This window comes from Tachypleus tridentatus, chromosome 13, assembly GCF_004210375.1.
Source record: "Tachypleus tridentatus isolate NWPU-2018 chromosome 13, ASM421037v1, whole genome shotgun sequence".
NCBI classification, from domain to species: Eukaryota; Metazoa; Arthropoda; class Merostomata; order Xiphosura; family Limulidae; genus Tachypleus; species Tachypleus tridentatus.
Window position 1 is genome coordinate 95,460,748 of NC_134837.1, and position 25,250 is coordinate 95,485,997.

The window sequence follows — 25,250 nt, forward strand, 5'->3', positions numbered from 1 at the left end:
GGAACCCTCAAATGATGACTTACAGGTAATACAACAATAACATGCATGCACTGGACATAGAAATCTAGAGAGATTAGGATCAAGGTAAAAGAAGAAACAGCAGGAAGGAAAATGGGCAAAAAAGAAAGCATTACTTTCATGACCTGTCAGGGCCATTCAAAGAAAGGAACAATCGATATACAGGAGAAGAACGTCGGGTAGTAAAGTGTATATGGGATGATTAGAGCACATATCTCTCACCAACTGCATATGCAGGTCAAGAGAAGAAAGAACTACACTTTAAGGGATAGGAGAAATTAAGAATATGAGTCAATGGGTTCAAACAGAGGTAAATTAATGAAATGGAGTACAACCTTAATATTCCAGTATGGAAGTAGTGGATGCACAGGTGGTCAACATATCTGAGAACAGATCAAAAGGATAAGGATAGGGGGAAGGGAACACCCTGTGGCAACAAGATGAAATGAAAACATGAAATAAGTATGCCCAAACCCAGATACTGAGGAGACTGTAGACTCCATCTCAAAAGCCATGAAAGAAACTTGGAGTCAGTAGCAACCACTGGACAAGAAGCTGGAACCCCAAGCCATGGCCCAGGTGTGAAAAATATTCCACATCCACTGATGCACAGCCATGGCTGAAGGATGAAAGTAATAAACTAAATGAAATGGCACCCAACCATAGAAATCAGATCTCCTTGACACAGACCAGACAAAAGTCAGGCATGAAGACGGAGGACACAAAGTGCAAGAGGCAGAACCAGCAACTATGGTTTATGAAGAAAGTCAGAGAATAACAGAAAATGGAAGGTGGGAACAGCAGTAACAGGAGTAAGAAAAGAACAACAGTTGAAAGTGCCAGGAAAGAGTAATCAAAAGGACTATACACAGAGTGGTATATATGAAACTACCCAATGAAGTAATCACATAGGACGATAAACAAACTTTTTCAGTTAATCCTGATTGAAGGCAGCTATTGCCAAACCTTGAAGATCGAGAACAGGTAACCAAAATTAAGAGCACTGGTGACTGAAGTAAGTGATACCTCATCAATCTCAAAGCCACTGAAAAGCATGGAAATAAAGGGATTTGCTCTATCGGGTTATCCTGATCTGGTCAGAAAATATGATTCACCACAAGCTTGAAGGCACCCAATATGTGGCATACCAAGAAACAAATGTGATGATTGTGGGACCAAATAAGAAGATCCATGGTGAGAAACACAGGGCTCTTGACTTCGTGCACCCTTGGTGAGAGATATGCCACCTTTCTTGAATTGTCAGAGTGGATCATAGCCAACTGATTCTTGGAGATATGAAGAAATAATCCAAAACCCAACAAACAGTAGGTAGTTAGAGGACACTGACAAGAAGAGAAAGTTCCATCACAAACCAATGACTTCACCAATTTGATCAACCAGCCCACCCAGATATCTTGAAAAAGTAGCTGACAAATACGATAGGTTGACTCTTGTTTGAAATGAGCAAGAAGAAGCCAGCTGCCCATGAGAAAAAAAAGTGCAATCCCAGGGTATGATGAAGTAGACTGAAGGTTCCCACCAACTGCTAAAAGATTTATTATAAGGTGCCAAAGTCAGTCCGAAGGATAGGGCAAGAAAGCAGTATACCACTCCACAATGGACCAACCAAAAATAATGAGGAGAACACTCCAAGATAGTAATCTGCAGATAAGAATTGGAGATATTTATCTTGGTCATGCAAAGACTCATAGAAAGGCCCACTGAAGAGTAAGGTAGTAAGGTAGGATTTCATGGTAAACTGCGGGATGTGAATGTACTGAGTGAGACAAGACAGGTTAATGGCCTACCTCCAAGTACCAGGGTCTTTCTGAAAACTCAAAATTGGCAGAAGCAAAACCTCCCAAACCATGTGGGGCAGATTCTATAGCCTGTTGTTTGAGAAGGGCTTCAATCACCTAGGAAAAATGTTCATGTGATAAGAAATCCAGAGGAAGAGGAAAGAAACAAGCATGCTGAATAAAAGAGAAGGAATAAGAACAGGATGATAAAACCTGCTGACAACAGTCTATTAACCCAAACATGGGATATAAAAGGGCTCCACTGATGAACAGACCTGAACCCACTAAGTAGTTACTGGAACCACTGTTGCCATACCAAGTCATAGTGAAAAACAACAAAATATGGCACTGTAGGAAAATGGAACATGCAAGAGCAGAGAGGAAGGAATTTGTGAGAAAGAGACAAATGGGTCATTATAAGAGAAATGGGAGGATTTTTATTGAATGGAAGTGGTCCTTGAGTCACAGACTCCAGAAATGTGTCAAACATGTAACATTGCAGAAAATGAGGCCATGTGAAAGACTTGTAGATATAAGACAGAAGAGCATGTCTGTGAAAATAAGGCATAATACAAAAGGTCCTAATAACAAATAAATAACAATGGCTAAGCCAAAGCCAAAGATGACAGGTGGGCCAATGTGGAAGCGAGAAGGGAGAGGATGTCTCTAGAAATCCCCAACAGATCCTGTGAAGAGCATCTGCATCTAACAGGAGATGGTTCAAGGAGAGGTACCTCAACAATATGGCATTGGTAAAATGAAAACAAAAATACAAGACACCTGTTAGATGTAATAGAAATTCAGGACTGTGCCTCAAACAAGCATACCTGAACCCAATAGCAGATGGTCTAGAAAAGAACAGTCCTCCCAACAATGAGAGAGAATGGACTGGTCTAAAGCCTGTAAGATACAAGGTATACTAATGTTTTCACACATAAAGGTGATAAAATGCACAGTATGAATCTGAATATCACAGGATAGGAGAAAAGATAACTAAGGTCGGGAGACAGAATCATATAAAAGGGTAAGAACTTCAGTTAGTTATTTTATTAGCAAGAAACAAAGCATCACATACTTGAGAAATACGATCCAAATAACCAATGAGGGCCAAACAGAATCTTCAATCAAGGAGTTGGAAGGTACTGCAAACTCCAAATGCATTACCAGGATCATAAGGTATGAGAGGAAAACAATGGTAGTTTATATAATGCTCAAACTTCCTTCAAAGAAATACCAAGAAAAACCCCCAACAAATCACCTAAGTCTGGCCTGAAGTATGGTTTCAGAGAAATTAGATGGATTAAAAGCGGTAATGTGAACTTCAAAAGGAATGCTTGTACCATACACAGACAAAAGATTTTGCAGCAAAATACAGGTAAATAAATGCTTGAAAAATAAAAGTGAAAGTTACTGGAAATTACACCAATTTGAATCATAAGTAGAAAAAAAAAAAAAAGACACCTAAACTCAAGTACTGTCAAACAAGAAGTAAAGGTTCAATAGAGGAATGGGAGCCATGTGAGCATACCACACTTCTATTGATTAAGAAATGACACAACGATTTGCATGAGAGATATGTTGCAATTGAAAGATTGCAACAAGGGGGAAAGGAAGGTTTGTAGTATGCATAGAAAAAGTTTGCATACAGAGGACAGCATTGAACAATAGATAACCTTGTTAGCAGGGATAAGTACAGTAATGGAATTTTAGTAATTATGGGAACTATTTTTCAAGGTTGACATTCCTGCCCTGCTTTACATTGAGAGGTGCACCCACTTGATCTTACACAAATGGGATTACACCAACCTGAAGATGAACTCTCCTGCTCTTATACAAAAGACTGGGGAGAGAGGAATTCACATAAGAAAGAACACTGGAAAGGTGTGTGGATCAAACAAAAACCATCTCACCTGCATAAGGTGTCCTTCGCTGAGAGGATGTGCAATAGATTACCATGAACAAGGATGCAGAAGCTATTTTGTCGAGTGGTTGTTAGCTCCTCTTATTTTTAAACATTAAGGTTTGGAAATTAAAGAAATGTGATACTAAGGTGACAGAATCCATAATGAAAAATAGATGTTCAAGGCTGAAGTGAGAAGGGTTTCCAGGATAAAAAAAGTAGTGGTTCATGGAATAATAGAAGCAAAGGACTAAAAATTATGACTAGCTAGTCAGTCAAGAGCAATGAGAAGAAACTAGCATCTTAAATACAAGGATAACAAGAAATTGGTCCAAGGGCAACAGGCCTCTGATAGGCTGCAATTCCCCAACCTTAAGAAATAAAAAAAGGGAGAAAAAGATGAAGAAAGTTAAGAATGGAAAGTGATAACATGGGAGAACAAGATGCTCTAACTAAAAGAAAATATTAAAGATACTGGAGCTCAAGGGAAAAAAAAAGGATTAAATTACAAGTAATGGAAAAGGATTCTTGAAGTTGGAGAGGAGATAGCGCCTGAAAAAACTAGCAAGAATGTAAATATCAGGTTAAGAGGTATAAAGAAAAAAGTCTCATGTAACAAGCTTGCCTGTGAACTAGGCAAAACTGGAATAAGAGAATGAATGTCACTCACCTGAATTATCATAGTAATGAAGATTGATGATGAATTTAGCTGATCCTCATCTGAAAGGGGGGAATAAAAAATAAAGGCAAGTGGAAGGAAAAGTTGGTCAAAATAATACAAAGACATGGCAGGCTCAGCAGAAGCCATAAAAGCAGAAAGCTGCAAGTCTTAAGTAGGAGATAATGTAAAAAAAAATACCCAATCACTTTATGCACAATGACTGTAATGTTGCTTTCAGAGTATTTACACACAGAGATGTACTATGCAAGGTGGTTATGTTAATCCTTGTATAGAAGGAGATGTATAGTCTAATGTTGAATGAATCATGTACTAGTGGAGTACATATTATTACATGTATGGGTAAGAGCTGTTACAATGACTCAGCACTGACACAAACTTTACAGTAGCAGATGAATTTATAGTATATACATGCTAGTATACTCATCCAATACTACATACACATTAGACACAGGCAATCAGCAGAATTTGCTAATTCATTAATTATCAGGCTCATTTATTGAAGACATTTAATTGATAGATTTCTCTCATATAAGACTAATCTTGCTATTTTCATTATGTTTATTAAAAGACATTTTTGAACTACCTTTTACTTAATATGATGAGTATCTTCAGGTAAAACAATTCAGGATTTACTACATTTTAGACCTGAACTATGCCACGTGTACATGTATCATATATACATCACAGTGTGAAACGTATTACAAGCCGACAATATGATTACTACCATTCTCTTGGTTTCTTCCTATAATGTTTCATACAATTACTCTACTAAAACCAAGTTAATTAATTAATTCTTTGTTAACAATTATCCTTAGACTTCATGTGATAAAACTATTTTTGTGACAGAGTGTGACAGGTAACATATATTTCATTGAAAACAAATTCACTCCGATCCCATAGAAAACAAAGATTGTACAATATTTACTCTTTGGCAAAAAAATTTGTGACAATGTAAAAAATCATCCAGTAGAGATTAAAATAACTCATAAGGTGGAATTCAAAGTATTGTAATTACACATACGTTCATAAATTTCTTCCATCATTAACAATAACAGCAAAGTTAACAACTTCATAAGAAGAAAAACATCATAAGATTTTTAATTGAGGAAGTTGTTGTTGATGCAAGTGAAAGTTTATGATATGTTTAAACTTTTCAGTACAGGTTGTAAGAAACTGTAAAAACAGATGTTCATGTTGAGAAATTAATAAATAAAACAACTTAAACCTTACTCTAGTAAGCAGTGTTTAAGAAACACATGGTGGTAGCCAAACTTTTGTTTTCCTTCTTCAGTGCTTCCTATCACACGAAAGTTAGTCATAACTAAAACAAGAGTCCTGTTCAGGTAAAAGCATAATGACCTAATGGTGTTACATACTGTTACTGTTATTAGCCTATGTCCAGCAATTTCTGACAAATGCAGTGAAATGAACACATGATTTAGCAATCAAATTTTCTGGGGACTAATAAGGAATACTGAATATAAGTTGCTTTAACTTTTTTTTTTGAAATCAACCTTACCCTATGAAATAATTATTACATTTGTTGCTATTAACAAGTAAGTAATATATTAAGTTAAAGCTACAATAATATTTAGTTCAAAGCAGGTAAACACCAGACATCACTTTTAATACTTATGTAAACAGCAGCCACTAACCACTCCTTTAATAGGAACAACACAAGCCAATTATCATGTACAGTCATGCCAGTGGAAGCAATAATAACTTATGTCATGGACAATCCCACTATTCACTGGCAAAAAAAGACTAGCCATAGTCTTGAGAGTGAGGGCTATTGGTAGGTTGCTGGGCAGCAATTCAAAATTAAAGCTGATAGTAAATAACCTTAACAACTTTATCATAATTCAAAAACAAAGGAGAAAAATACAATGTCCTCGTAGCTAAAATTGTTAGCATGGTTGATAGTAACAGGAATCAAAGCTGCAATCGTCAAATTACTAGGCAACCACAATAACCATTAGACCATACCAGCCTGCAGTTGAACAAACTTGGATTAATCAAAACAAACTATAATAAATCATAATGATAAAATTTTAATTACTTGGATAGTTGGAATAATTGAAAACATTTATTTCAATCTGATGTATTTTTGTGACATTAATTGATTTAATCATAGTTTCAATTAATCAATTATTTCACATGGCACTATTTAATGCTCAAATACAATCAATTATACCAATTAATTGAGCTAACTGCCCAGCTCTTCAGACTATATTAAAATGCTTTTACTGAAGAGTGGATAAATTACATTTAACTTACCTTTGATGCTTAGCAATTAAGATGGGTCATACTTTAACAATCATGTCAAAATCCTTGTACTATATAACCTCAATGTCATTATTCAGTGCATTACAATGCAAGTTAAATATATATTTATTAACTGATTCAGTAACTTAACAAGAAAACGTAAAATACTTACAAATATTCTTTATCTCTAGAGTATTCAGCTGTAAACTGATGGTCCTCTGATATTTCAGTATTAAAAAAGTCAGAAACAGATTGGCTGAATACATTTATATTTTGCATAAATCTTTGGACAGAATATTTAGATTTCTGAAAATCTGGTACCTACAAATGAAAGAATACAAACGTAACAAATATGTAAACACAATTACCTGCTACATAAAACTGTTTTTATATCAAAGAAACATCTTATAATAATCCTACAAATTTATGATTCCAAAACCTTTAAAATTCAAGTTTCAACCCACAAAACTACAGAAAGATGTAATAGACAATATCAAGCATGTTTCTTGTGAAACCTTTATAGATTACTAGTAAAAGTTCCAATCCTTAGATTAAATGATGTGATTAAACAATATACAAGTAATATATGCATTAACCAGCACATCATTCTTAACAGGCTTTTTATGAGTTTCCACTTCAACCATCTTTAATCACTGCTGAAAAGAATTCTTACTTTATACCTATTCTTAAAAGTACAATGTGTAATCTTAGTAGATTTTTTTTGTTATTGATTTAATTCATTCTCAATAATACCATATGAATTTGTATATGTTCTTTTTTAATTAACCATCCAACTAACTTCTGCTTAAACCAAAAGATTTCAGTAAAACTTTTATTCACTGACTCTTAAAAGTGAGGAAGTACTGTATTTGTATTGTTTTTTGTGTTTATGACAAAGTTACTAAGGCTACCTGCTGCCAACTCTAATTTAGAAACTTAGCTTACTAACTCTTATTAAGTACAGAGCTCTACTACAGGGCCAGTCTGGGCTCGCATGAAGAGATAACCTTTTATTTAAAGTTGTAATACTATAAGTTATGCCAGAATAATTAACTTCCTAGAAAAAAAACTATTTAGTACATATTTATACATATATAAATGTCTCGTACAACCTCAGAGAAAACATATATTTCTAGCTCAATCCTTTAAGTGAGTCCTTAACTTAAACCAATCTAATCAAAAGATACAATAAAAAATGCTTATAATTATTTCAACTACTGCAGTGACCTATACCTATCTGAAATTATAAAAATAAGATGCGTATTTATTGAATTATAAAAACACAACATGACTGATCAAGATAAATGTTTTCTCACTTTAGTATAAAATCTTCAAAATGTTACTAGTGTACACTTTTCAAGTTTGCTGAGTCATTACTGCAAACTATTAATAAAAGTTAAATTAATTTTCTTAATATAAAATCATAACGTATGTAGCTAGGAACACGTAGCTCCTCTGTAAAGGATTTTCTGTATCAATGTTATGGCTTAATGATGTACATAAAATGACTTTTTAGGAATATTTACATATCCACTTTAATGTTGAGTATATCTAACTTAAGCAGTCAACAGAGTTTTACAGCACTGTGCATCTCCTGTTCCATACGATGGATGAAATCTTGAATTATTTCATCATATCCTTGACAAGGCACTTCCCAACTGATTCAGTATGTCCAAATTTATCCTCAAAGTTTGTCTAAGATAAATTATCTCACTACTTTCCACTTTAAGACAGATGGAAACAACATGCATAAGGTTGAGTTGATACAAGAGCTGTTGTACATCAGAATGGAACCAGATTCGCTGGCACCTGAATAAATCCTTGCAAAAAAAAATCTCATGTCTATACAATGGACCAAATGCTTCCTACATAGCTGAAAGCATCATACTGAACAACTCACATTCAGCTACACTGCAATAAGCATAGCACTCTTAATATTATCTATCCACATTTACAGTCATTATGGATCTACAAACAGTACATAAAGGGAACACAACAGTGAATGTCCCACTTATTCATGCATAATATACGACACATTTACAAAGCCATATTGACCACTAGTGTTGTACATAATCAATGTTAGAGGGAGGCATAAATATCAAAATCAAACTTTAGTTTTGATATCTTCAAGCTTCAATATTAATACAAACAATTCCAAATTACAAGGTATGCCATGCCAAGAGTTATAGAAATGCATTTCTACATCCACAATTTGATGTTTTATAACATATACTGTTATGATAATAAATTTCACTTTCACTCGTAACTTATAATTTAACTACTTCCATAATGTATGCTTATAATCTGTCAGATCTTTCTTCATTTTGACCATTATATATAAAGGCAGTGACTAAGTAGTATAAACAACTGTTTTGATAAAAAATATAAGAAGTTTACTTATTCATCACTATAGTGTAAAATGTGAAAGGTGGTTACTGAAAGACCCTTTTAATTTATCATAATAGATTGTAGTTTTCAGAAAAGCAGTTGCCATAACACTGAATTAGATTATGGATTATAATTGTCAGTATGTTATTAACAAGACAGAGTTTATAATCACAGTAGTTATATTACATAAAGGATGAATAGTTGCAGTCACTAAACTATTTAAGTATTAAAATACAGAAAACTGTACTATGGCTTTAGAAAAAAGTAGTTTAAGTCATAAAATACTTACTAGGGAAAACAGTAAACTCAATTAATGTTATTCTGCTTCAAGCTTTAACTTTTATGTATGTGCACATCATTAGAAGTCACATGTGGTAGTATCAGTAGGAGAATACACAAAATTAATAGTACTCTAAGCATGCTTACAGGTTCAAAATCCAAGGTATCGTGCACCACACCAGTCATCCTGTTGTCCATTAGGAACTGATATAAAAAGAAAGATTAAAATTTCCATAAAACATACAACATACCACAGAAAATAACTCTAAAACTTGAGATATTCATTTAATTCTTATATGTTAAAATCTTAAAATGTCAAAAATGTTTCTTTTCTAGTTTTTCTTTATCTAACAATTTCAGCAAGTGATTTTTAATTTTATAATAATTAATAATATAAATTTCCACTAATTTGCAAAAACACACACAAGGATGCCAACTTCAATCTTAACATATCACTACATAAAAATTCAATTCATATTTTTTTAATACAATAACAGTCTTCTTGTCACTCAACCTTATTTTTCTGTTTACATCATATCTAAAATATTTTCATCTATTTAGATATTTGGTGATGTGATGCAACTGTTATTTCATCATGTAAATTTATTTATTTATGTAATACAAGTTACCATATCAATATTAATTATATTATACTCTTGTGCAAATTAATTGAAACAAAACGGAAAATTATGATTTTTTCACTTTTTTACGTTTTATTTCCGAGAATCCAAAAATTACCCACAAATTAATACATGACATAACCGCCTTTATTTTTCAGAAGATCATTAATCCTCTTTGGTATCGAGTCCACGAGCTGTCTGCAATCTTTACTAATTTTTGGATCGTGGTACCACGATAGTAGTACAGTCTTTTCCCCAAAGTCTTTCTTTACAAATCGCCCAAAGATTTTCAATAGGATTTAAGTACGGAGAGTTTCCAGGCCAGTCCAACACCTTTATTTGCGTTGTAGTCATAAAATTCTTCACATGTTTCAATGTATGGCACGGAGCCAGATCTTGCTGAAAAATGCCAGATCCATCTGGAAATCTCTTTTTCAATTCTGGAATGACTTCTTTGCAAAACTTCGATGTACTGTGGTCCTTGCATCATACCTTCTACGATATGTAAGCTTCCAATGCCATAGCAGCTGAAAAAACCCACAAACATCTTCTTCAAGGGATGTTTTACGAACTGATTGATGTGAGATCCTCGAAGTTTCTCACCTGGAGATTTGCGAACATGCAGACTTCTTTGACCCTGTACGAAAAAATGAGTCTCGTCACTGAATAACACCTTCCTCCATTGTCCTAGCATATAGTTCTTGTATTTCAGACCCCTTTGATACCGTTTTTTCTTCATTGAGTTGGTAAGAAGTTGTTCTTTGACTGGTCTCCATGCCCTTCTAATGCAATTTCAAATGATGTAATATTCCTCAAAATTTCATCATATATCCCAAAAATAGATCGACCATACTGCAAAACACAGCTAACGACACTGTCTGTGTGAAAAAATAACTATTATAGGAAATCAGCGGGTCCAGCGAGCCTACACCGACCGCCATAATAAAAATATTGTAAAATGACCATTTGTTTCTATTAATTTGCACACGGGTATATATTGCTTATTTATTTCCAGGTTAATATTGCCTTAAGTTTATTAAAGTTACAAAAACTACAGTGTCACAGATGGTGAGAAATCTTTCAGATATGTAACTCAGTTTTGTCTAAATTTTCTTGACAGAGCTCAGAACTCTGAGGAAAGCACGAAAGTTCACACAATGCCTTTCTACTGACTGAAGTAATAACAATAAGTTAACTTTACAGTAGATTGCAACTGAAAAGTAAAAAAGCCTACATACTATTGGGTAGCAACTGCAAATTACAAATGTTCCAAAACATTATTTTAAAAGGATTTAAAAACCTTTTAAAAATTTCAATGAAAAGGCTTGAAAAGTAGGACAACATTAATGAAAGCAAACTTTAAAAGCTGATCCAATACATATGATTAAGCACATTATAAAGAGGTATCATGACTATCATTATCACAAGCAAAATTAAAAAAGACATTCTGAAAAAGAAGCCACAAACAACAAAAAAACTCAAACAAGAAATGTCCGTCACAGATATACATCTCACACAAGTCACTAAAACCCACGAGAAAAGGACAAAGGTTGAATCTTTATCAACAGTTTTTTTATTTTATAATTATTTATCATGTTGTACAAATTAAGAGTATTTTAGCCAATTTTTTAAACGGACCTTTAGAAAAAAATTCAAATTTGCCAAAGATTACACATGGTGACAAGGTTCAATTAAACCAACAGCAATTGTGGTCCTTAAATGAGTACATGCATACTCTATTTCAAACTTCTTGTTTATATAATTTGTTTTTTTTTTAGTCAGGCCTGACCTAATGTCACTATTACAGTCAAAATGTTTTGCTGCTGTCAAATCAGTCTCAAATAAAAACGTTTAATGCATAAAGAAAAATAAATGTTTTTAATTGTAATCATTACTAAAACTTCACATTTAAACCTAAATTCCAAGAAAAATTATCATATTCTTACAATGACAAATGTATTTCTTATAGGTACTTGCTTCTCTTACCCAAAGCTATCTGGTTTTGGTTTGTCCTCTAAACATTATTTAAAAAATATTTGCTAACAGTGTGCCAATCTTTTTATACCCTCTTCATTTTCATGCCATTTCAGAATATATGCTGATCATGTGACTATCCTCCACCAATTATAATATACCATTTATCCTAGCACAGCTAGTTCTCTCTACTGTTCTAGCACATTCTTTACTTTTGAAAACTAACAGTTACAAAACAGAAACACCAGCATAAGAAAATGTGTGAGAAGTGATAAGTACCCACCAAAATGCATTTTCAGTGTAAAAAGATGTTAACTCCTGAAACGATACTACCTCCACTCACTCAAAGCTAAAATCCCACATTACAGAGGTGAAGAGGTCTGTGAAAGTGCTACAGGAAAACAGCTAAATTGTGCAATTAACATGCAACAAATATATTGGAAGTTATTCATGTACCAGCCTGAACAATCCTCTCTTGAGGATGGCAGTTTTGAGCACCTAAAGACATAGTTAGATGACAAACTTGGTGCTTAAAAACATTATGTATATGATGGTCTTTCATTGGCACATCAGGATACGTCAATTACATAAGTTGATGAAACCAACCAGTGGGTATAATAGGTAAGAGATCACAGAAAACCAGAGTTCATGGAACAAACAGACAGGAACAACAACCATAAAAGGAGTCAAGGCATATAACATAGAAGGGGATGAACTGGACAAAGTAATCAATCCAGATATGAATGGAAGTACAGTATGTATAACAAAAGAACAAGTCAAACAAGTATAAAATGTCTTATTCATCTATTGTTATATAAGTAACTAAAATGTACAAGTTTGAAACTTGTTTGGCTAAATAAGAAAAATAAATGATAAAGTTTAATAAATAAAATAAAACTATTTCTTTGTGAAATTTGCAAGTTGTTTATGAATTTACTTAATTGATTTTAAGTCTTCATGAAACCTAGGTCTTTTGAACTAACTCAACTTGCTGAACATTAAACAGATTGGAACTCTTAACTAATTTAAGCAAGTTTAACCTTGTCAATCCAGCCAAGCACTTACCTCTCACTTCATAAATTCATTACAGCTTGACCAGCACATGCTGTTTGGATTACTTGGCTTAAACTCTTATATATAATAGTATACATTTCTTAATTTGTGATTCAACAGAAAGAACAGAATAACATCATATGGCTGTTCACATTATAAATTAAAATACAAATAAACAATGATAAAAAAAATGTGATCAACAAAATTCCAGGGAATGTCCCCTCCCCTTGATACACTATTGCATCTAACATTAATTGTCACAGCTTAAGTTGACCTACTCATTCTGAATATTTTTATATCATTTGTTTGTTTCTATAAACAAGATTTCAATCAAATGTGTTTGAACTTTCTTTGAAAAAAAATTAAATTCACACAATTTAAAAATCCAAGTTGTTTTTTTTGGCAAAACTTGTTTTAAATATAGTGTAAATCAAATATTTTTATGACATAATTCAAACACAATCCAAGCTACACTTTACATCACTGAGATCCTTCTAAGGTAATGTAAGACAAATATGTATACAATATAATGGACTGAGTTTTAACTCATAGCTTATGTAAGGAAAAATTACTAAATTGGTGTAGTTTGAGAAATGTTTTCTTTGTAAGTTATTAAACAATATAGTAAAGAATGATTCTTGCATAAATGGCATAAAAAAAAGCAATTAACTTCTCTCTCCAATGGTTTAAAATGTCTCAAACCTAGTAGAAACTTCTTTCTGAGAAACTCTCAACCAACAGCAAAATTGCAGCAGAGATACAAAATGATCTTAATATTTCAACAAATAATTACATATTTCCAGTGAACCACTAAAAGTAATATTATAACACAGCAATTAATCAACATGAATTTTCCACAAATTTAATTATACTCATAACAAAAAATACATGAAGGAAAACAAATTTACAATTAAAACTTTTTGTGAATTCAACATTTCCATTTCAAACTTAAGCTTACAGTTACTTATTCCTTAAACATAATTTTTGCAACTATGACATACATTTATGACAATATAAATTAAGGGTGGGATTAAAAATTATGAAATAACTGTTTACTGAAACTCATGTATTAACGATATGTAACGTAGAAACAAATTTAATAATGAATAAATGACTTTCACTATTTTTTACGAATATTTCATTCCTATAATTCATTTGATAGCACCTATAAATACAAGAAGTACACTATCTCTAAGTAACCAATGACTGGTATCGTATTTCAGTACATTTCTTCTAGTAATTTCAGATGCAAACATAAAACAGAGATTTTAAAAAAATAACAATGATTGTCTAACAACCCAGTAAATATCCTACCTTTTTCATTGGCATTTTTAACCTCATTATATCAGCATATCTGGTAAGAACTTCCCAAGGAGCATGGACTTTTACACAGTTGACATCAGTTACAGACTATTCAAAGGTAACAAAGGTTACTGTAGCTTCAAAAAATTTCAGTTTTGTTAATAATTAAAACGTTTTTACAGATAATTACATACATTTGTATTTTATTACATCATATCAACAGAAGCTTCATTTTATATTTCAAGACACAATACTTATCTCTTTCATGCAGAATTAAAATGACAATTAAGGTAACAATAGTACTGCAAACAAGGTGCTGTTAACAGATAGTTTTAAATTGGGAATGAGTAAGGTTATTTTATCCTGAAAACATTCTCATCTTGTACTCTTAAGAAATAATATAGAAAATTTAGACTATCCAATTTTTTAAATTTTTGTTAAGGAACTATCGTCTAAATGTTCACATGCAACATCAGAAAATATTTTTAGATAGTGAAATTAAATCAAAACTTAGATTATAAATTAACTACTGACATTAATTGGCTTTTAAATAAATAAAAAAATTATTCCTCTTTCTGATTTCACTCATCCTGTAGATGTAATTTATACACAAATAATGAAACTCTTTTATAATGAAGAAGGTAAATTTAAAGAAATGTACTGTTTTAAACCTATGTCTATTATTTTAAGTAACAACTCAGAAAACGTTATTCAAAATTTTTCTAACAATTCAATCATTCATTAAAAAGGAGGGTCTAAAGTTTTAAAATATCCTCCAAAACTAACTGTAAATTACTATTAAAATAGTAAGAAGAAAATTCTATTTTGTCTTACAATGGTATAAATTTTGATAACATAGTTACTAAGATTTCTGGGGTAACACTATATTTTATTCATTTAAAAAGAAGTATTTGAAAATCTTATTTACTAAAGAAAGAATATCTAAGTTCAGATTTTATTTTAAATATCTTGATAAGTAGATATATTAAATAAAAATAGTTCTGGATATTTCGAATGATTCCAATAAATTCAAGAAATTACAAACTGATCCCACTACACTATAAGTCAACTATAAATATACTTGTTAAAATTTAAAAAAAAAAGTTATTTCTGCTGTTGTTGTTGTTTATTTTATTAAACAAATTGGTTCCGACTGTGGTATTTTGTATGGCTTACCTAAGATTTATATTAACTGATGTCCAGTTACTTCTATAGTTCTAAACACTGGTACCATTAATCATAAATTGGAAAGTATTTTAATAATTTTTCTGAAAACTTTTGTATAAAATTATTATATGACTCATGACATATTTTTAAGCTTCTAAGTATCATAAAATTTAAGATCCTGCTTACTTTGTTAGTTTTGGTATCAAATCATATCACGTAAACAAGTCATTTTGTGCTGACTAAGATTTCCACCTAATCATTCATTAAACTACTTGAACCTGATACAAAACAGTATTAATTTATGCTTAATAACATCATATTTGGATAAATGGATGATGTGGCAATTGTACTGACACCACTGATCAGCTCAGCAAATCAGTTTCTCAATTTCAATTAAAATAATTAATTCACATAGTCCTCAACAATATAAATTGTATAAAAATACATTTATGAAAAATTTATTGTATTTAGAAAGGAGGAACATGTCAAAAGCTTTATGGATTTAAATTCACAACATTCCAACATAAGATGTCAGTTGAAGAACAAACAAGAACCATCTTTTTGACCTTGAATTTGTAAATTGTAAAACCACTTAAAAAACAATGCATTATCTAATTCTACTTTCACAGATTAATATTCTTATTTTGATAGTTTTGTAGCTTTTAGAATTAAAATAAATCCAATCAATATTTTGACTAACAGAGCTTATAACACTGCTGTTTTCTATTTAGCTTTTCATAACGAAGTTGAACATATTAGACTTTACCCCCAAAAGAACCTTTATCCAATAATTTAAAAAGTGTAATAACCAATTATATATCTCATTTACATTCCTAATGTAAAAAGTTGTTCTGTCTTACTTAAAAGATGCCTTTTTTCAACTAGCGAGCATCACCTGTGCAATAAAAATTAGTTGTTTCTTTATTAGGTTTCTCTTACTATAATCATCTCCTTTTAACAACAAGAAATTACTACTTTAAATGTGTAATTAAAAGTACCTAATTATAATATATTTCATCTCCATAAAATTCAGAAATTTGAAAGTCTAGTCACAGACAAATATCTGTGAATTCTATATTAATTCTAAAATTTAACATTCAAATACAATATTACTTCTTAACACACTCACAATTGGAAATGTTTCAATGAGGAAAGTGATAAATCTAAATAAAAAAAAAAGCTGTATTTAACATAAAATGAATCTTACAATGTTTTAACAAGGAGTAATGTAGTAGTGTGGATATTCTAGTCCAAAAGCTATAACATATTACTACCAAGGTCAACTAAATCATTTGCAAGTTTGTATACTTTTCTCAAACATTTCAATGTGTATAATGTTAATATATAATACCTCATTAAAGACTATGAGTAGTCACTTGAAGAACATAGTACACACATGGGAATGGAACTTCATAATACTGATGCATTTAAAGAAACTATACACAAGTACAAGAAATTACCAATATTAATTTACAATAAGAAAATAATTTTATTAATTGTACTCTTCACAAATAATTATTTTAAAAAATTACATATCAAATGCACAATGACAAAACAAAAGCCAGTTTTCAAAATCATATGTTCTATTTGTTTTTCCCAACATACTTATGTTTATATACAAAGAAATGTAGTGTTGTTTTAGTGAAACTAAAAAGTCACTAAATTTGTTAGCTTGCAGAAATATCAACAAACAAAAACAAAGTCATACCTTTGCACATGTGACTTCCTCTACATTGCTATACCAAACTATCACTTCAACATTTGACAGAAGATTTCAGCACCAGAGAAATGATGGAAGGAAGAGTAAGAAGTGTAAGATGAAGAAAATTGAAGGTGAAAGAAAGACAACCCAAAACCTTTCTGAAGACTTATGTTTATTGGTCGTTGGTGTAACCCCTGAAGTGGTAATGTTAACTTCGGAATTCATTGCACATAAAGGTTCACCAAATTCAGGTACAGTTAATAAGATGATTAGAATTAACTGATAAATATGAATAGAAGAAACATGTTGAATGAAAGCAAATGAATTTAAAAAACAATCACTTCATGAGGAAACAAAATCAAACCTGAAGCATCAAACAAACAAAAGAACACATCCAAACCAAAGTAGTGACAAACGAGAAGTGATAGTACAGTAGATGAGAGTAGAGAGTCACATGCACCACGTTAACATGTCATGCCCCTATTTGCATGAGAGATGTAATCTAGTACTACCAAAATGGGGGAAGCAGAAGGGTTCTAGCATGCATAAAGAAACAATTCACTTACAGCACTGAACATGAATAACTAATCTTGTAAGAGAGAGGTAAGTACCATATTTGAAATTGTCTTTCTTCTGAAGAAATTCACTCAATATTTTTTGTTACTTATGTTAACCCAATCACTGTCACTTGGACGTACATACATTCGAGACACTGTGAAAGGGTTAACTAATTTTTACTTTAAAGAAAGGCATCACTTTATTTTGACAAAATGATTTATTTCAGATTCCTAAAACTTTTATATCAGTCTGCATTCAGCTCACAAAAGTTGCATATGTAGTGAAAGTACCAGTTTTTTGTTTAAAAAAAAAATAGTCTTCACCCGAGTACTTGATGTCCATAACCAAGAATTTCCATACATGATGAATACATAACTCTAAACCTATACAATGGTATGTATAACTGAATATAGGCAACAAAATAATGCAACAATGATTAGTAATAAAGTTTGAATAACCAATAATTCTTCAAACTCTTAACTATGAGCAATGTGGGTTCATGATTATTTTAATATAAATGTTATATGAAAGACTCAAAATCCATTAAATTGATTTTATTGTTGCTATAAACAACAGAAAAATGAGACTGAAAACATAAGTCAATTGAAATGTTCATATATTTTCTTTTTTAAACATTAAGGTAATTACTACAATTTGGACAACTCTTTTAAGGGGATTGAATAAACTATGAAGTCAGTAAACATTAATATGTAATATCATTGTAAGATTATTGAAATTATTTCTATTGTATTTTTACAAAATTTCAAGTGCTTGACTAGTAGCATTTGTAAATGAGGTAAAAAAAGTGTGTTTTCTTCCATCAAGACACCATGACTCAAGCAGTATTTATCATTTTAACGATTAATGTTGATATAGAAGATGAACCAATCATAAAGCATTATATTAAGATCATACTGATTTTAAATTACCATAACTACATAATATTAAAATAATTTCCAACATCTATTAGGCTGAAATTATGAAAGAATTATTCCTTTGTAACTTATACAGTGAAAGTGAAATTTCTCCATTATTTTTTTTAAATTGGCCTCATTCACTTGAAATAATATTTAAAAATTATTACAGTGTAGGTAGGCAGATAAAGTAATGTAATTTTAGTACAACAATTAGTAAACGTCACATGTGCAAATGCCAACTGATAAATGTAGACACTAGACAACTGACAATAAATACATGTATCTCTGTACTACTAACAGCATATTTAGTATCCTTATCACTGAATTTTATTTTCTGATATTGGCCCAACCTATGAAAATGTGTTGAAATAATCAACAGGTTGTTCTTTATACTTAAAAGAACATTTAAAAAAATTGGAAAAGTTTTCTTCATTTGAATAACTAACTTTTCAGATATATTTCATATTTTTAAAATGATGTATGTCTCTACCTCAGTATCATACTCCAATTCTAAACCTTCATCTTTCAAGTTTTCTTCAAACACTTCCCTCATATGTTTATGAAGAGTACTTTTCTGAATGCCTGATGGGGAAGTGTACAGCAGCACAAAGTCAATTCGACGCAATCCATCTTCAAAAAACAAGGATGGTTCCTGAATAACAGAGATTCAATATATGTGTTGGTTAATAAGATACATCTTTTACAATAAAATACATTTATTATGCAATACAAGAAAACGTTTTCTAAAGAAACCACCACATAATTCTGTATGCTGTAATGATGTTAAGTATCATAAAATAAAATACATTTTGCATATAAAAGTAATAATAATTCTCAGTAAAAGACTTAGCAAAATACTCAGCAGTTTGCAATACATCTAGGAGCTTATTTTATGCACATGAGACCTATTAAAAAACTAATTTTCATATAGAGTTGACCTGACATGGCTAGGTGGGTTAAGGCATTCAATTCATAATCTGAGGGTCACGGGTTTGAACCCCTGTCAACCAAACATACTCACCCTTTCAGCTGTGGGGGTGTTATAATGTGGTGGTCAATCCCACTATTCGTTGGTAAAAGAGTAGCCCAAGAGTTGGCAGTGGGTGGTGATGACTAGCTGCCTTCCCTCTAGTCTTACACTGCTAAATTGGGGACGGCTATCACAGATAGCACTCGTGTAGCTTTGTGCGAAATTCAAAACAAACATATAGAGTTTACTGCACACATAATCCAATTTATTCAATTACCAATTCACGTAACAAGTGTATGTGTTTTCCTTATAGCAAAGCCACATTGGGCTATTTGCTGCACTTAACAAGTATACTTCACTTTATAAATAACTATCACTTGTAATTGATGGAAAACATTCTTTTTAAAATACTTACTAGAATATCACACTTTACAGACAAGTCTTAACAGTATATTTTAACTGAAAATAAAACCCAACTGTGAAAAGTAACCCCTCTCAAATGCTTATTTACTGATGAACAAATTTTAATGATTCAATAAAAGTACATTAATGAAAGAAATAATAGTGTGTTTTCTTTTATTCATCAATTTTGATTTCTTAAAAATATTCAAAATGTTGTATTTGTTAAATTTTAAATTTTCTTTTTATGGGAAACAGCTTTGCTGTTTCTATTTACTTTCAAGCCATTCATGTGTATTAACTATTTTAAACCTAGTCTACATATACATTCTTAAATTAAATTGCTATAACCAATTAGATTATTTTCCACACATACATTAAAGCTGTTTGAATTTTTCCTACTACAGAAACATTAAAATGTAAAACTCATTATTTTATAAAGTTTTTCCATCTTTTTCAAAGATTTTGATATTATCATGAAAATCACCTGATCTCTCCAAAAATCATAGAGTTGTAATAATATTTTCTTCAATGTAACATTCCTAGTGGCCAAAATTGCTTGTTATACTTCAACTTTTTACCTTTTCTTTAAATTGAATCATTTCAGATAATAGCCTAAAGATCATCAAATTAAATTTTAAACTTTTGTTTTATGTTAAAAATATTTTATTGCTCTTAAACACAAAAACTAATCAAAACATTTAACAATAAATATATGTATTCTGCAATTTCAGTCTATGTAGCAGGCTTTACAACAGTTTTATTTAACTGTCAACACAAAAATTGTTAACAAATGCATGATAATTGTTTCACATCACTAAATTGCTAGAAAGAAAATTTCAGAATCTGCTGAACTTCCATCCTTTTGACAGTTAAAACAAACTTTTAAATAGTACAATTTTCTTAAATATTGAAACGATATATATATACTTAGTGTAATAACTTAAAAATATAATTTTACTATATATCTGGAAATAACAGCTTGATGTGTTATAGAAAAATTATGCCAACCTTGTACTTTTTAACACTTTCAAAACTTTTAGTATCTGACTACAGCTTTTAAAAGGCATATACATATAACTCAAATATTTTACACCAAAAAACAAGCCTTTAGCAATGAAAAATGCAGTGCAGGACAATTGTTAAAATCCATGGCCATCAAACAGAGCATGACCAGCTGTGGCAAAATGTACTGTAACAACATGGTGAGGCTCCAAAATAGTTTTAATATAACATATTTGTAAAAAAAAACAAATAATTTCAAGTTATCTTTAAAATATAATTAAGTTACATAGACCTACAAATTTAAACTTCATAGAAGTTTTGATTTTAGCAATGGAATTTATGTAATTCAACTACAAAGATTTCAAAACTAATATTTGTTTTTTCTAACACAAACATTTTTTTTACAAATTGGGAAGCAAAAAAACTCTTAGTTAAATAAAATTATTATTTCATTAACCACAATAAACTTTTTTTTGTAATAATGTTTGTGTTCTAGAACAATCGATAACACTCCAACATCATAATTGTCCTAGAGAAATCTATAAGTAGTGGTTGTCCACTTTAAGCACAACAAAATGTGACCTGGTTTCAATGAAAATGACCAAGTTAAGTAAAAGCACATATAATGTTTGTGAAAAATCTGCAGGTGATTGAAAAAATGAATATCACTTTCTGATTCAGGGTACAAAAATTACTGTAGAACATGTAAAAACTTCAAGGCAATAAAACTATTGCAGGCTTGCATTATTACCATTTTTAATACTATTTTAAAATTTACATCAAAAGCTTTTACAGATATCATCCAAGTTGCACATATTTTCCTCTACTGAAGTGCTGCCTTTCAAGTCGTAAGAATCACTTTATAATATATCTCTTAATCTCATTATAACAACCAAAAAAAACACCAAAGCTGATAATTTTAGAAAAAACATATTCAAATTTGTCCTTGTTTGTTTTTTGTTGTTTTGAATTTTACACAAAGCTACAAGAGGAATATATGTGCTTGCCATCCCAAATTTAGTAGTGAAAGGTTAAAGGGGAAGGCAGCTAATCATCACCACTCACTGCCAACTCTTGGGCTATTCTTTTTCCAATGAATAGTGGGATTGACAGTAACATTATAATGTCACCACAGCTAAGTGGGTGTGCATGTTTTGTGGGATGGGGATTCAAACCTGTGACCCTCATATTTTGAAGTTGAACACCCTGACCACCTGGCTGTGCTGGGCCATTATGTCCTTAGCTTTGACTGTTTTATCATTGAAATGATAATTTCAAAATAACTTTTTAAAGTTTTTCAAAAGACAAAATCTGACAAATAAAATTTCAATATCTACTTTAAGTAGCAAAATAATCTATAAAATTGGCTATTTTGTTCTAATGGCAAATAATGAAAATATTCCTGAAAATAACATCTTAGTTCCTATATTTTAAGCACAATATATAGGTTACACAGCTTACTACATAATACTTTTCAGGCAAATCTGTGGAATGCAAAACCTCTCTTGATGATGATACTCCATTAAGCCCTTCACCAGATCTACCACCAAATAACTGTTTGCTGCTTTTCTTGATGTCAGTGAAACAAGTTTTTGCATCCTGTTCATTAGTATTGCTTTTAAGCCATAAATCTTCAGCACTGTGGTAAATACTTATATCAGACTCTGTTGAAACTGGAGGAAAAAAAAGTTTAATAGTCACGCAACTATATATATAGACACACACACACACACACAACAGAAAGTACATCAGACACCAATCTCAAAACACCTGCTTTTAAAATACGCAAATAATATACAAATAAAATAATTTTTTCTACATTTAAATCTTTATAGTCAAACTCTCAAGCTTGCCTTACAACTACTATCAAGTTCATTTTTGTGTGTTTGGATGATCATATATTGTCCTGCAACATGACTAAAAGCTTGTCAGAAAAGTTATGCATGTAAAGAAGCATAGTTCATGTGCATTACACAACACAAAGCATGTTCTGAAAAATATGAACTGTTAACTATAACAGACAAAAGACTAGAACTTTTTTAAAAGCAAGAATAGTTTAAATAATTGTACACCTTTGACATAACTAATGCTAGTTGAAAATCAACTTCCAATCAGGACAAAAAAATATTCAGCATCTAATAAACACTCTGACCACATTGTATGACTATAAAGTACTGACTCCTTTCTCCAATCTATTTTCATCCTACACCATCATTAAAAATGTAATTCACCATCTCATTGGATTAAACCATACTTCATTTAATTAACTCTGCTTAGTCAAACAAAAAAACCCAAGAAATACAACTAATTATGAGAAGGAACAAAGCAAAGTATGAATACTTAATACAAAATGGCAAAATTTTACCATGCAAACAAAGCATGAAAGTAAATGTGGTCAATTTCGAATTTTACTGACAATGAAGGTACAACTCTGATGAACCAATGCATTCTAATCTTTTCTTTTGACAATGTAAATGCCTAATGATACTGGTATATTAAATTAACTACATTATTGACTGAGTTAATTTTAGTTCTGATCTAAGTAGATTACTTGTTTTGATCAAACTATTGATAATGAACCAACAGATGATATTTTCTACACCACCCACCAGAAAACAATGGACCACCCAAGAAACACAGAACACCTGAATGAGGGTTTGAAATACATTTCTTCTTCTTTCTCCCCAAAATATTTCTGGAATACACAGTTAAACAGTTTATATGGTCATTCTGCTACCTTGAGGAGATTATTTGTTAATATGCAATATTCACACAAAGCTTCATAGGGGATAATTCCACCATTCATCCATAACTTTCAACACACGGATTAGAAGGAAAGTAGCTAGTCAACAGCACTTACCAAAACTTGGGCTTTTCTAATGAAATAGTTGATTTGACCTTCAAAAAACAACTATAAATTTTGAAACTATACAGTGATGGTTTATTTACCATCATGTTACAGAGCACATATGGAAAAACTATCTAATCATATTAATACTCAAAACCATCAATTATGATACAATCAGTAGAATAGGACAGAAGAGCATTTAGGTTCCTAATATATTACATGTGAAAATGATGGAAACTTTCATATTAAGTTAAATAAAATAAAAGTCAAGCAGGGTTCAGTACAGAATAATAGAAATAAACAGAATTAAGAGAGATTTGTAACAACAGCATTAAAGAATTTGATGAATATAATTACAGAAATTAATCATTAGCCTATGAAAAGTCTTGATTCACGAAATTGTAAAAGAAATGTAGAAATAAGTATAATGATATAACAAGTATATAAAAAACATCAATACTACAAACATATTATATACACATCATTCACTCCTTTATTCAGATCTTACTTGCAGAAAATCTTTTCTCCAACTTATCAACATCAAGAATGTTACGATGTTTCTTGTCATTCATTGTTGTGGTTTCCAACTATCACATCTTAAAACTAATTTCAATTTCTGAAATAATGAAAAAAAAAATTTATACATACACACATTAAAATGACTGAAAACAATATATGAAAATTGCCATCTATAATCACATTTAACAATTAAAATAGAAAAAAACTAAATTATGCAGTGGGACACAAATAATAATTATAATTATATTCATTTAAACACTGGAATCAAAGTGACCAAAATATAATTTAATAACAACCTTAAAAATGTGTTATTTTTATGTGAAACTGAACTGACTTTACAGCTGTATCAGATAGATCCATTAGAGAATAGAAGATTCATTTAAGATGTTAATTATAAGCATTATGAACTGTTTTCTCAACTGAGTTGATGTAAAAGCAAGTAATGAAACTGGACATGATGTGGAATGAACAAGGAACAACCTTTATTACACAGTAAACACAATGTATGCACTTGCAGTTTACTTGCATCTGACTATTCCTTTCATCACTGAACTGACCACTGTTGACCAAGTTTTAATGAACTATATTCTATAATGTTACACATAAGACTGAGTAATCCAAGATTTTTTTCGATAAGATATTTGTATTTATCCAGAACTACATACGTTAACACACGATTAAACGTTCTCATTACATTTAGGTAGAGCCACTTCCTCTGGATATCATCTATATAACCAATGAAAGATACTGTTGGCAATATCCTTTCACAAGTTTATATTAAGCATGAATGGTAGATGATAGGTACTGGCCACTTCAAGAATAACAAAGTAAACTTGAAACAATATTAGCTCATTGGTTTTCTGTGTCACATATGTGAAATCTGCA

At 31.0% G+C, this 25,250-nt stretch overlaps 1 protein-coding gene across 14 annotated transcripts in view; it reads right to left on the bottom strand.

The window, feature by feature from the left end:
* subdued (anoctamin 1) overlaps positions 1–25,250 on the bottom strand; it is an 88,097-nt gene that overhangs the window by 59,203 nt on the left and 3,644 nt on the right. For 8 of the 14 annotated variants that reach the window (XM_076482049.1, XM_076482041.1, XM_076482040.1 and 5 more), the window contains 6 exons: positions 24,355–24,462; positions 22,460–22,671; positions 19,115–19,276; positions 14,293–14,388; positions 9,479–9,535; positions 6,837–6,985 (listed from right to left, as the gene is read on the bottom strand). In XM_076482049.1, the coding sequence (XP_076338164.1) occupies positions 6,837–6,985; positions 9,479–9,535; positions 14,293–14,388; positions 19,115–19,276; positions 22,460–22,671; positions 24,355–24,418 (740 nt within the window). In that variant the 5' untranslated portion in view covers positions 24,419–24,462. Of the gene's footprint in view, positions 1–6,836; positions 6,986–9,478; positions 9,536–14,292; positions 14,389–19,114; positions 19,277–19,645; positions 19,773–22,459; positions 22,672–24,354; positions 24,463–25,059; positions 25,246–25,250 lie in introns of those variants that run through there. The other 6 variants (XM_076482042.1, XM_076482048.1, XM_076482047.1 and 3 more) reach the window with 3 other exon arrangements.